Genomic DNA, 13,943 nt, shown 5'->3' on the forward strand with positions numbered 1-13,943 from the left:
GTAGAATCAAGAGGCTGGGAAGGTCAGGATGAGCTATGGAAGTTAGGGAGTGTTTCAGAGATTACTTAAGCTGGAGCTTTAAAACACTGTTTTCTTAGAGATAGCAGTTTGTCCACATTATCTACACTTTTCAGCTTCTCCTCAATTCTAGGTGATCATGGGAAACTACTCTAGCCAGAGACACATAAGGAGACATCTGCTAAGAATAGGCATTACACATGCCTTCTTGTTGCTTCCTTTCTTCCTTCTTCATTTTGCCTGGAATGTGAGAGTGATTGATGGAGCCATGGCTGCCATTTTTCCACTTGAGGAAAAGACCATTAAAAAAATGTTGGCCCTAACCTGTTTGTAGTCCCTGAATCAGTACCAACCTATCTCAGTTTTGTTTGTCATTATTTACTCACACATCCTTTTTACAGCTGAAAACAATTTTTAACCAGTACAGATATATTTAACACTTTTGCCATATGGTCAAGTGACTAGTTGTCAAGAATTGATTCATATTTTAAATATCTCATCACTACATTAAACAAATGGCTGACATCACTCTCTATATTAACCTAAAATGAGCCAAACTTTTAAGCTGGTTGGGGGGAGGAGGAGGAGGGGCAGGACTAAGTTATAAACAAACATGAATGAATGATATTTCCCCTCATCTAGTCCCTGTGTCTTTCATTTCTCACGTGTGAAGCCAATTAAGGGGAAATTATGTGGTAAAGTAGTAGCAGAGTTGCTTTCCATTGAGATTTCCTGTGGATGGTTAAGAAATGACATTTCATGGATTAGGACTTTTTGAGGAATTGCTTAGGACCATGTGACATTTATAAAAATATTCTTTGGCACGTAACATTGCATGAGATAAAATATGAGAAACCTCAGTGTATTTACAAGTAACATTTCATGTAGGGAAAACTTGTAGAAATAATACTATGTTTTAAAATAATAAAGTCAGAGGTTAATCGTATCTTTTATGAGTTTTGACTTGAGCATGAATGATTTTATTGTGTTTCTTTTCCTTGTTCTGAAAATGAAACCTTGTGTTAAGTGGACCACTAGCATTTCCTCCATAGTTTCCTGTCGATCTCTCGGTGTATCTCCCAAGGAATATAGAAATATTGGATTATTAGCTAATGAATTCCAAAGTTAGAGAACTTTGGATTCACTCTAAGAGTCTCCTTAAGGGCTAGACTCTGCATGAATGTAATCTAAAAATGGTAATTCCATGCATGAAGATGATATCTTTATTTTAGTTTTATGTATTTTGTTACATTATTTTTAGCCATATTACCTCTAGTGAAAATCATTTGTTAATCCCTTTTAATTAGCTTTTGAAATTTAGTCATAGCTGGGCTATGGTTTACTGCTTTGAAACATTAAACAGTTTGTGGTATGTTTGCCTTATATGGTCTAAAGAGTAAAAAGTATTTGATTGCAAATCTTAATTCTTAGATTTAAACTTGAGACCTAATTTTTTTAGAGATTGAGATAGTGGAATATTATTAGGCTAGAAGTATTATATTCTAGTTGATATGATATTTTTTTGGTGAATCTGGACTCACTTCCCATCTCCAGACAGAAATGCTAAATTATCTTGGTGAGATTTCTTGTCCATCCTGTGTTTCAGTATTGAATTTGGCTTTCTTAATTCTTACTTGGGATTTTGCCAGAAATGTGTCATGTACTTTAAGCTTTAAGGAAAAAAGCATTGTGAAATGCCACAATTATCAAAGTAAGTCTAACCACTTTTTGATTATCCGTTCTGTGATTTTTCTCCCAGAAATCTTTAATCCCACAACAGCTTCAGTGACTATTTGGCACATATTTGATCAGAGCAAATTCACCTCATTTCCAGCTAATTTGTGCACAACTAATGCAAAATGCTTTTGGTTAACCTACACCTAAATTAAGTAATAAAACACACCAATTCCAAAATTCAACACGTTTCCCAGGCCAAAATACGCACTTAAGAACACATGTCCAGTTTTTGATTATCCATTCCACTTCTTCCTTGTATAAGCAGGGCAGTTTGTATATTAAAGATGGATTTTTAAGGATGCATCTGTGCCAATCTCAATACCATAATCAAAGAATTTTCCTTTGATTATAACAATTTAAAAAGTTGCAACAGGAAATGCACCTGCTGTTTCCATATTAAGTCTACCAGTTTAGGGATTAGATTTAACCTTTGTCAAACGTCTTTACATAAATTGGCAGATATTTACATTTATTGGTGTAAAACCAGGATGTGTGGGCTTCCCTGGTGGCGCAGTGGTTGAGAGTCCGCCTGCCGATGCAGGCAAGGGACACGGGTTCGTGCCCCGGTCCGGGAGGATCCCGCATGCCACGGAGCGGCTGGGCCCGTGAGCCATGGCCGCTGAGCCTGCGCGTCCGGAGCCTGTGCTCCGCAACGGGAGAGGCCACAACAGTGAGAGGCCCGCGTACCACAAACAAACAAACAAAAAACAGGATGTGGCAGTAACATGAGTGATTTGCCTATTTTTCTGGTATTAAGCAGATTTTTCAAATTCATTCAGGTGAGTCATGAAAGAGACAGACTCACAGTTTCTCTGTGACCATTGGGCCCTCTTCCTGGGATTTTGTATTTGTGGAGCGTGTGAAAGCTTTGACACTTGACACCTGACCCATTGAAATGCCAGCTCGGCCTGGGGGGTGGCCCGACAGGAGGCTGCAGTGAAGGCAGAGCCCCTACCCTCTGCCTGCCGGGTATGAACTCCACTCTGTGGAAGGTCACTATTGTTTGAGGTGGTTGGAGCTTTTCACAGCTGGCTTATGGCAATTTATATTCTTTCTTTTGTCTTTTTTGCGCAGCTGTGGTGAACTTGGACAATTCCGTGGTTGACCTGGAGACCCTTCAAGCTCTCTATGAGAATGTGAGTAACAGGGAAATTTTATGTGTGAGGATGTAACAACATACACGTCCAGGCTCGTTGCTTCCATGTCCTCTGAGGAAATTTGTTCCAGGGGCACTGAATTTACATAACTATGGGTTTGTAAAAATAATTTCTAGGAAAATATTGAATAAATGTGTGGTCTCATAGTTTTAAAATAGGGAGGGTGGGAGGGAGGGAGACGCAAGAGGGCAGAGATATGGGGACATATGTATATGTATAACTGATTCACTTTGTTATAAAGCAGAAGCTAACACACCATTGTAAAGCAATTATACTCCAATAAAGATGTAAAAAAAAAATTGTGATTCAAACCATGTTGTACATGAGGTCTTTCAGATTCCCTCTTTTGAAATATAATCAGTACTTAGGCGGACGCTAATTTGAGAGGAGTATAGTGTGACGTGCTGATGCATTTAATCTTCACATGGAAACTATCAGTAGCTGCTATTACTACCCATTTTGCAGATGAGGAAACTTGGCATGGAGCGTCCACACGACCTGCCCAAGGTCACACAGGCCGTGTTGGTGCTGAGCCTGGGATTTAATTCATTCTGACTCTGTTTCTCTATCTGCCGGAGTTTCATTCACTGAGTGGCAGGACATCGTGTCTTTCTTCTAGTAGCACTTTCACTTAAGAAGTTGGCAGGGAACAGGAATGAGGAGAATGACCTGGGCATGGTGCTCTCAGAAGTGCAGTCCGGGCAGGGCTGCATGAAATGGCTGTAGCTGGGGCACAGCATTAAATGACATTGGTTCACGTAGTGAGAAAGAGATTCTCTCTTCAGTGTGCTGGATTGTATCTGGGAGAAAGTCTCCGTGTGCCCCTATTTTTTTCATTTTGTTTCTGGTCTTGCCTGTGGTCTGGCTGGTATTTAAACCTCTGTGCTCTCTGGGGCCTGGTCTTGGTTGGTCCTGGGCTTTTCTGTACCCAGTCAAGTAATTGCTGGCTCTGGAGACACGTCTGGTGGGCAGGAGTCAGACCCCCGTCCCTGACTACTCCCTTGAGGAGAGTGTGTTCCAGCTGCTTGTCCGTTCTTGGATTTGGTACTTTTTTTTTTTTTTTTTTTTGGATTTGGTACTTTTAAAGCGTGCGTCCATGTGGTGTCCCTTTGAGGCTGGGATTTCTCCTGGTGTATCACCCAGTCCATGGGTGATGTAGCGCTGGCGCCTGGTCCCCATCGTGGCTGCAGGCATGTGACTCGATCGTGAGGCAGAGAGGGAGGGCGTGAGTGTTTTGTTACCTGGTACTCAGTACATGATGGAAACTGGAAAAAATGGAACCATTTGGAGGTACAGAGAGCTTTCATTTCCCTCGAGTGTTTCCTGCCAGCCCTCTCTCAACCAAGAACCAGGTGGAAGAAAGGAGGAAACACCAGGGAGAGTAATGCCTTCAACAGGTCTTAACGGTGTGATGTCAGTGTGGGTGTCAACTTGTATCTCGTGCACACATTCCATATACTGTGTACATGCGTTTATGTAGATACATAAGATACATGTCTGTATATTATATGAAGACACATGAACGTTTTATTTTAAGCTGGTATATCCATGTGCAGAAACATATACAGAAAAAATAGAGAACATTGGGGACAACTATATTTATGAGGGAAGTTTATTTTGCAGTGATTTAGAGTATTTTATTTGGGAGTTTTTAGCCTTTCAAAGTAAATTACTTTCACAAAATATAAATTTCTGACTCTGGACAAACCAGATAGCTACCCAGAATTTCTTACTGTCATACCCCGTGAAAGGAGAACCAGTACCATATGGCACTGGTTACACTTGTGGTTTTCTTTATATTGTTGATGTCTTTAAATTTGATGGTTCAGACTTCCACTGTGTCAGGAAAACAATCACTTTTTGGTGGGAGTGGTTCACAGTGATACTAGTTTCGGTACGAATGGGCCGGATTGTTTTGATCACCATCTTCAGTAGGAGAGCTTAAAGCACCCATTACAAATAATAGATAATTGTATATGCCTTGTATACAGACAGAACTCATGCTAATTCCTGAGTAACATCCATTAAAATACAGGTCCAAAGAAGGCAGAACTATTTCTTTTGTCCACGACAACATCCCCAGCACTTAGATTTAGGTAGTATTGGGCACTTAGAAAGTATTCAGTAAACATTAAATGAATATATATATATGAATTGATGAGTGGAATCTGCTGGTAGGCTTGGTTCTAAGACCTCTTTGGACTTTCTGTTATATGGTTTTCAAATACTTTTTGCCTCTTCAGACTGACTGATAGCATCATGAGTAAGGATCCATATTGAACATGTTTGTTCTATTTTTACTTCTCTGTGATAACAGGACTGAACGTGCAAAGTAATGAGTGATTCTTTTTAGGTGGGTGTGGTAGCTTACTGTAACCTGCTCTACACAAAAAGTGGTGAGAAGTGGAATGGTTGAAACTTTGAAAAGGGTAAATGAAAGTTTAAAATTTTTACATGTTTTTAGAATTCTGGGTCATTAAGGGTAGACTTCCAGGGACCTATTGGCATATAAGGGTCTTCAGTTTTCTAGAGATGAAGACTGAGACATATCTGTTACTTTCTGACTGACAGACAACAGTGGTGGATGAAGGCTTCTCCAGTTAGATGATGAATATGTTTCTAGCAAACCAAGGTACTCCCCCTAAATTAAGAGAAAATTGAGATACATATTCCCTAGTAGTGAAAAATGCATTTGTTCAAATCCCTTCGTTCCAGTTGTTTAAGTTCCTAAAAGAGCCATGATCATTTAAAAATCAGGGTATATGATGTTTAGAATAGTAATAATCTAATGTTTATTATACACCAAGCACTGATCTAAGTGCGTTATATTTAATCCTCCAAGTGCCTTACTCCCGACTTAGGGGGTAAGAGGAAGAAGTACTATTGTTAGAAAAGAGGGAACTGACCCAGAGAGGTTGTCAGCTCAGCACTGGGGGTGACCCTGGTCCCCTCCTGATGACTGTGCTCTGAGGCACAGAATTTCCTGACTCTCAGGGGGAACTGGACAGGACCTTCCAGGAGGAGCAAGGACACACTGTGTGATGGAGGGAACTCAGGTGAAAAGTCAGAGGAACATGGCCCAGATTCCAGCACCACAAGCTCATGGACACCTCCAGTGACTTATTGATGCTTCTTCAGCTTCAGTTTCCTCATTTTTAAATAAGGTTTCTAATAATTCATAAGGAGAACATCAACTTTTTGTTGGATGTAAAAAGAAGTTTCTAGGCCATTCAACACTATTATGATTTTTTTTTAATAAAAATAAATGTGGGCACAGAACTTAAAATATCTAACATTGTCAAACAGCAAATAACTGTCTCTAAAGCTGGTAGGATTGAAGGTAACAAAGGTTGTGCACTATGTAAATTAAATTAAAACTGGACCTTCCCCTCGAGGGTCTGAAGATTTTGCCGAACGAAGCAGAGTAAATACCCGTGTGTTTATAGGCAACATGAATTAACAGGGAATACATTTTTAAAACTTTTGTTAAATTTAGAATGATACCACTTTGTTTACAATCATCATTTAAAAATTTGAATTTTTTTCTTTTGAAACAGTCTCAGAGGTACAATAAAGTTGCAGGTATACTATGAAGAACAATTCTTCTGTATCATTTGCAAATAAATTGTCAACATTATGCTTGATAGTCCCTCAATACTTTAGTGTATATTTCCTACAATGTAGCACACACTTAACCACAATGCAACCAGCACCATTATGAAATTGACATTGATATACTGCTGTCATCTAACCCTCAGATCCCAGTGCTTTGCTGGTTGTTCCAATAATGTCCTTTGTAGGCAGGACAGCCTTGGAGTTTTGTTGTGCTTTATATCTTCTTTTCTTGGGCACTTGCCTCTTTTTGATTTATATTATTGTTATGTGTGCATATGTATTATCTTTTAACTTAACTATAAATTCCTTATCAGGATTTTCATATTCCATGTTTAGCATTATGGCTTATATATAATATTAAAAATAATTACTAATTAATTAAAGAATGACCTGAGAATTCTATTTTTGCTCGTGGTGTGGTTTTATCAATGAAAGAGATTAATATGGTGACTATCGCTATTTCAAATGCTATACTTTTTAGAACGATCACTGTAAAAAGTAATGTTGCGGGCTTCCCTGGTGGTGCAGTGGTGGAGAGTCCGCCTGCCGATGCAGGGGACACGGGTTTGTGACCCGGTCCGGGAGGATCCCACATGCCGCGGAGCGGCTGGGCCCGTGAGCCATGGCCGCTGAGCCTGCGCGTCCGGAGCCTTGCTCCGCAACGGGAGAGGCCCCAACAGTGAGAGGCCCGGGTACCGCAAAAAAAAAAGTAATGTTGCTTTCTTTCTTTTTTTTTTTTTTTAAGGTGAAATCAGGTTTATTTAGACAGATACATATTCCAAAGACAGAATGTGGTCTGTCTCAGAAAGTGAGAGTGGCCTCACATACATCTTTAAATACAGTACAGTAGTCCGTCCATATATATATATATATAAAATCAATTACATCAAGTTTGGTAATCATGTAGTTAAAGTCTCTGTCGTTACTGATTTATTTTTTTAGCAGTGGGGAAGGTTTGTTAAAATCTCACATTACAAATATGGAATCCTCAAGTCTACATTTTGTCAAATTTGGCTCTACATATTGTGAAGTTTGACTCTTTGACAAATAGAGATTTAGGATTCATATCTTCCTGTTGGATTGACAGCTTAATCATGATGATGCATTTTGTCTTCATCTCTAATGTTTATAGCCTTAAAGTGTCTGAGTAGTATAGCTATATCATCTTTCATTTTATACAAACGTTTGTTTCTATAGTATAACATTTCTTCCCTTCTATGTTTTATTTGGGTTTAATCTTTTTTGTTTCCTATTTAAAAACATTACCATATATTAGCTTGTGTCTTATCCATTTAACTTTTAAAGATTGTTCCCTTAGAGATTAAAATCATTCCTGATTTATCACAGTCTTACACAAATAATTCTTAACCACTTCGTTAATAATACCAGAATATTTCACTTTTCTATTTCTGCAGGAGTGATAGAACCTAAGAATACTTTAGCACTACGTACTTCTTTCACCTTTGACTTTTATTGTCATACTGCTTGATTCTACATCTATTTCAAATCCCCGCCAATTTTTTTTAAACATCGTTATTGGAGAATAATTGCTTTAAAGTGATGTGTTAGTTTCTGCTTTATAACAAAGTGAATCAGCTATACATATATTTATATCCCCATATCTCCTCCCTCTTGCGTCTCCCTCCCACCCTCCCTACCCCATCCCTCTAGGTGGTCACAAAGCACCGAGCTGATCACCCTGGGCTTTGCAGCTGCTTCCCACTAGCTATCTATTTTATATTTGGCAGGATTTATAAGTCCATGCCACTCTCTCACTTTGTCCCAGGTTACCCTTCCCCCTCCCCCATCCCCAAGTGCATTCTCTACGTCTGCATCTTTATTCCTGCCCTGCTTTTAGGTTCTTCAGAACCATTCTTTTTTTTTTTCTTTTTAGATTCCATATATATGTGTTAGCATACGGTATTTCTTTTTCTCTTTCTGATTTACCTCACTCTGTATGACAGACTCTAGGTCCATCCACCTCACTACAAATAACTCAATTTCATTTCATTTTATAGCGAGGTAATATTCCATTGTATATATGTGCCACATCTTCTTTATCTATTCATCTGTCAGTGGGAACTTAGGTTGCTTCCATGTCCTGGCTATTGTAAATAGAGCTGCAATGAACATTGTGGTACATGACTCTTTAGGAACTATGGTTTTCTCAGGGTATATGCCCAGTAGTGGGATTGCTGGGTCGTATGGTAGTTCTATTTGTAGTTTTTTAAGGAACCTCCATACTGCTCTCCATAGTGGCTGTATCAATTTATATTCCCACCAACAATGCAAGAGGGTTCCCTTTTCTCCACATCCTCGCCAGCATTTATTGTTTGTAGATTTTTTGACGATGGCCATTCTGACTGGTGTGAGGTGATACCTCATTGTAGTTTTGATTTGCATTTCTCTAATGATTAGTGCTGTTGAGCTTTCTTCCATGTGTTTGTTGGCAATCTGTATATATTCTTTAGAGAAATATCTGTTTAGGTCTTCTGCCCATTTTTGGATTGGGTTATTTGTTTTTTTGATATTGAGCTACATGAGTTGCTTGTAAATTTTGGAGTTTGATCCTGTGTCAGTTGCTTCATTTGTAAATATTTTCTCCCATTCTGAGGGTTGTCTTTGCGTCTTCTTTTTGGTCTCCTTTGCTGTGCAAAAGCTTTTAAGTTTCATTAGGTCCCATTTGTTTATTTTTGTTTTTATTTCCATTTCTCTAGGAAGTGGGTCAAAAAGGATCTTGTTGTGATTTATGTCATACCGTGTTCTGCCTATGTTTTCCTCTAAGAGTTTTACAGTGTCTGGCGTTACATTTAGGTCCTTAATCCATTTTGAGTTTATATCTGTGTATGGTGTTAGGGAGTTTTCTAATTTCATTCTTTTCCATGTAGCTGTCCAGTTTTCCCAGCACCATATATTGAAGAGGCTGTCTTTCCTCCATTGTATATTCTTGCCTCCTTTATCAAAAATAAGATGACCATATGTGCATGGGTTTATCTCTGGGCTTTCTATCCTGTTCTATTGATGTATATTTCTGTTTTTGTGCCAGTGCCATACTGTCTTCATTACTGTAGCTTTGTAGTAGAGTGTGAAGTCAGAGAGCCTGATTCCCCCAGCGCCATTTTTCTTTTTCAAGTTTGCTTTGACTATTCGGGGTCTTTTGTGATTCTATACAAATTGTGAAATTTTTTGTTCTAGTGCTGGGAAAATGCCATTGGCAATTTGATAGGGATTGCATTGAATCTGTAGATGATTGCTTTGGGTAGTATAGTCATTTTCACAATGTTGATTCTTCCAATCCAAGAACATGGTATATCTCTCCATCTGTTTGTATCATCTTTAATTTCTATCATCAGTGTCTTATAGTTTTCTGCATACAGGTCTTTTGTCTCCTTAGGTAGGTTTATTCCTAGGTATTTTATTCTTTTTGTTGCAATGGTAAATGAGAGTGTTTCCTTAATTTCTCTTTCAGATTTTTTATCATTAGTGTATAGGAGTGCAAGAGATTTCTGTGCATTAATTTTGTATCCTGCTACTTTGCCAAATTCGTTGATCAGCTCTAGTAGTTTTCTGGTAGCATCTTTAGGACTCTTTATGTATAGTATCATGTCATCTGTAAAGAGTGACAGCTTTACTTCTTCTTTTCCGATTTGGATTCCTTTTATTTCTTCTCTGATTACTGTGGCAAAAACTTCCAAAACTATGTTGAATAATAGTGGTGAGAGTGGGCAACCTTCTCTTGTTTCTGATTTTAGTGGAAGTGGTTTCAGTTTTTCACCATTGAGAACGATGTTGGCTGTGGGTTTGTCATATATGGCCTTTATTATGTTGAGGAAAGTTCCCTCTGTGCCTACTTTCTGGAAGGTTTTTGTCATAAATCGGTGTTGAATTTTGTCAAAAGTTTTTTCTGCATCTATTGAGATGATCATATGGTTTTTTTCAGTCAATTTGTTAATATGGTTTATCACATCGATTGATTTGTTTATATTGAAGAATCCTTGAATTCATAGAATAAACCCCACTTGATCATGATGTATGCTCCTTTTAATGTGCTGTTGGATTCTGTTAGCTAGTATTTTGTTGAGGATTTTTGCATCTATGTTCATCAGTGATATTGGCCTGTAATTTTCATTCTTTGTGACATCTTTGTCTGGTTTTGGTATCAGGGTGATGGTGACCTCGTAGAATGAGTCTGGGAGTGTTCCTCCCTCTGCTGTATTTTGGAAGAGTTTGAAAAGGATAGGTGTTAGCTCTTCTCTAAATGTTTGATAGAATTCACCTGTGAAGCCATGTGGTCCTGGACTTTTGTTTGTTGGAAGATTTTTAATCACAGTCTCAATTTACGTGCTTGTGATTGGTCTGTTTATATTTTCTATTTCTTCCTGGTCCGTCTAGGAAGGTTGTGCTTTTCAAAGAATTTGTCCATTTCTTCCAGGTTGTCCACTTTGTTGGCATATAGTTGCTTGTAGGAATCTCTCATGATCCTTTGTATTTCTGCATTGTCAGTTGTTACTTCTCCCTTTTCATTTCTAATTCTATTGATTTGAGTCTTCTCCCTTTTTTTCTTGATGAGTCTGGCTAATTGTTTATAATTTTGTTTATCTTCTCAAGGAACCAGCTTTTAGTTTTATTGATCTTTGCTATTGTTTCCTTAATTTATTTTTCTTTTATTTCTTATCTGATCTTTATCATTTCTTTCCTTCTGCTAACTTTGGGGTTCTTTTGTTCTTCTTTCTCTAATAGCTTTAGGTTTAAAGTTAAGTTGTTTATTTGAGATTTTTCTTGTTTCTTGAGGTAGTATTGTATTGTTATAAACTTCCCTCTCAGAACTGCTTTTGCTGCATCCCTTAGGTTTTGGGTCGTCGTGTTTTCATTGTCATTTGTTTCTCTTTGATTTCTTCAGTGATCTCTTGGTACTTAAGTAGTGTATTGTTTAGCCTCCATGTGTTTGTATTTTTTACATATTTTTTTCCTGTAATTGATATCTAGTCTAATAGCATTGTGGTCAGAAAACATACTTGATATGATTTCAACTTTCTTAAATTTACCAAGGCTTGACCCAAGATATGATCTTTCCTGAAGAATGTTCCATGAAGACTTGAGAAGAAACTGTATTGTTTTCTTTGAATGGAATGTCGTATAAATATCAATTAAGTCCATCTTGTTTAATGTATCATTTAAAGCTTGTGTTTCCTTATTTATTTTCATTTTGGATGATCTGTCCATTGGTGAAATTTAGGTGTTAAAGTCCCCTACTATGATTATGTTAGTGCTGATTTCTCCTTTTATGGCTGTTAGCATTTGCCTTATGCATTGAAGTGTTCCTATGTTGGGTGCATAAATATTTACAATTGTTATAATTTGTATATATTTATACAGTTTATAAATATTGCTCCCTTGATCATTATGTAGTGTCCTTCTTTGTCTCTTGTAATAGTCTTTATTTTAAAGTCTATTTTATCTGATATGAGTATTGCTCCTCCAGCTCTGCTTTGATTTCCATTTGCATGGAATGTCTTTTTCCATCCCCTCTCTTTCAGTCTGTATGTGTCCATAAGTCTGAAGTGGTTCTCTTTCGGACTGTATATATACGGGTCTTGTTTTTGTAACCATTCAGCCAGTCTCTGTCTTTTGGTTGGAGCATTTAATCCATTTACATTTAAGGTAGTTATTGATATGTATATTCCTTTTACCATTTTCTTAATTGTTTTGGGCTTGGTATTGTATGTCTTTTCCTTCTCTTGTGTTTCCTGCCTAGAAAAGGTCCTTCAACATGTGTTGTAAAGCTGGTTTGGTGGTGCTGAATTCTCTTAACTTTTGCTTGTCTGTAAAGCTTTTAATTGTTCCATCAAATCGGAATGAGATCCTTGCTGGGTAATATTGGTTGTAGGTTTTTCCCCGTCATCTCTTTAAATATGTCCTGCCACTCCCTTCTGGCTTGCAGAGTTTCTGCTGAAGATCAGCTGTTAACCTTATGGGGATTCCCTTGTATGTTATTTTACCCTTCCTGCTTTTAATATTTTTTCTTTGTATTTAATTTTTGATAGTTTAATATGTGCCTTGGCGGTGTTTCTGTTTTTGATAGTTTAATATGTGTCTTGGCATGTTTCTCCTTGGATTTATCCTGTATGGGACTCTCTGTGCTTTCTGGACTTTATTAACTATCTTCTTTCCCATATTAGGGAAAGAAGTATTTCAAGTATTTTCAAGTATTTTCTCAGTCCCTTTCTATTTCTTTTCTTCTTCTGGAACCCCCATAATTAGAATGTTGGTGCATTTAATGTTGTCCCAAAGGTCTCTGAGACTGTCCTCAATTCTTTTCATTCTTTTTTCTTTATTCTGCTCTGTAGTAGTTATTTCTACTATTTTATCTTCCAGGTCACGTATCCGTTCTTCTGCCTCAGTTATTCTGCTATTGATTCCTTCTAGAGAATTTTTAATGTCATTTATTGTGTTGCTTTTCATTGTTTGTTTTCTCTTTAGTTCTTCTACTTCCTTATTAAACGTTTCTTGAATTTTCTCCATTCTATTTGCAAGATTTTGGGTCATCTTTACTATCATTACTCTTCACTCTTTTTCAGGTAGACTGCCTATTTCATCTTCATTTGTTTGGTCTGGTGGGTTTTTACCTTGCTCCTTCATCTGGTGTGTATTTCTCTGTTTGCTTAACTTACTGTGTTTGGGGTCTCTGTTTTGCTGGCTGCAGGTTCATAGTTCCTGTTGTTTTGGTGTCTGCTCCCAGTGGGTAAGGCTGCTTCAGTGGGTTGTGTAGGCTTCCTGGTGGGGGCGACTGGTGCCTTTGTTCTGGTGGTCTGGATACAGACTGTGAGAAAGAGGAATGAAGGGGGATCCGTAGGAATTTGGCCTGGACAATAGAGTTGCCATTCAGAGATACATTGAAGTGGTTTGGTGAAGGATGGGGAATAAAAATGTGACTTGGTCCTGTTAGGTTTGAGTTGTCTACTCATTCATTCAAATTGATATAGGAGTCTAGTTGCTTCAGGGCAGAAAGTGGGATGTCAGGTGCTGGGGATTGGCTGTGCTATCAGTCCGGGTCCAATCAGAGGATAGAAGCCTCAGGGTAAAGTAAACAGGGAAACTTATTATAGTGAATGGTTAACCTGTGCTGGGAGAGTACAAGGATGTGAAGATGGCTCTAGGACCCAAGCGAGGAGAGACTTGGAGGGAGACCTTCTCCCTGGACTAGGTGTGTCTGCAGCACCCTGGTTTGCCCAGACCACACCTGGTCCCCAGTCTCTGGGTGAGTGGAAAACAAACTTAGGGCAGCAGGTGAGCCACAGCTTGTGGCCAGGCATGCTGGCATCAGGATGCCCCACAGGCAGAGCCCAGAGCCTGCTGCATCCACGCTGAGAGAGCCCGGGAAACAGAGCTCAGGGCCCAGGTGAGCCGTGGCTGGCG

At 38.5% G+C, this 13,943-nt stretch overlaps 1 protein-coding gene across 2 annotated transcripts in view; it reads left to right on the plus strand.

Annotated features, from left to right (window-relative positions):
- FMN2 (formin 2) overlaps positions 1 to 13,943 on the plus strand; it is a 310,405-nt gene that overhangs the window by 192,863 nt on the left and 103,599 nt on the right. For both annotated transcript variants that reach the window (XM_060286264.1, XM_060286265.1), the window contains one exon: positions 2,830 to 2,891. In XM_060286264.1, coding sequence (XP_060142247.1) covers positions 2,830 to 2,891 — 62 coding nt within the window. The remainder of the gene's footprint in view (positions 1 to 2,829; positions 2,892 to 13,943) is intronic.

Source organism: Globicephala melas, chromosome 16 (assembly GCF_963455315.2).
Source record: "Globicephala melas chromosome 16, mGloMel1.2, whole genome shotgun sequence".
NCBI lineage: Eukaryota > Metazoa > Chordata > Mammalia > Artiodactyla > Delphinidae > Globicephala > Globicephala melas.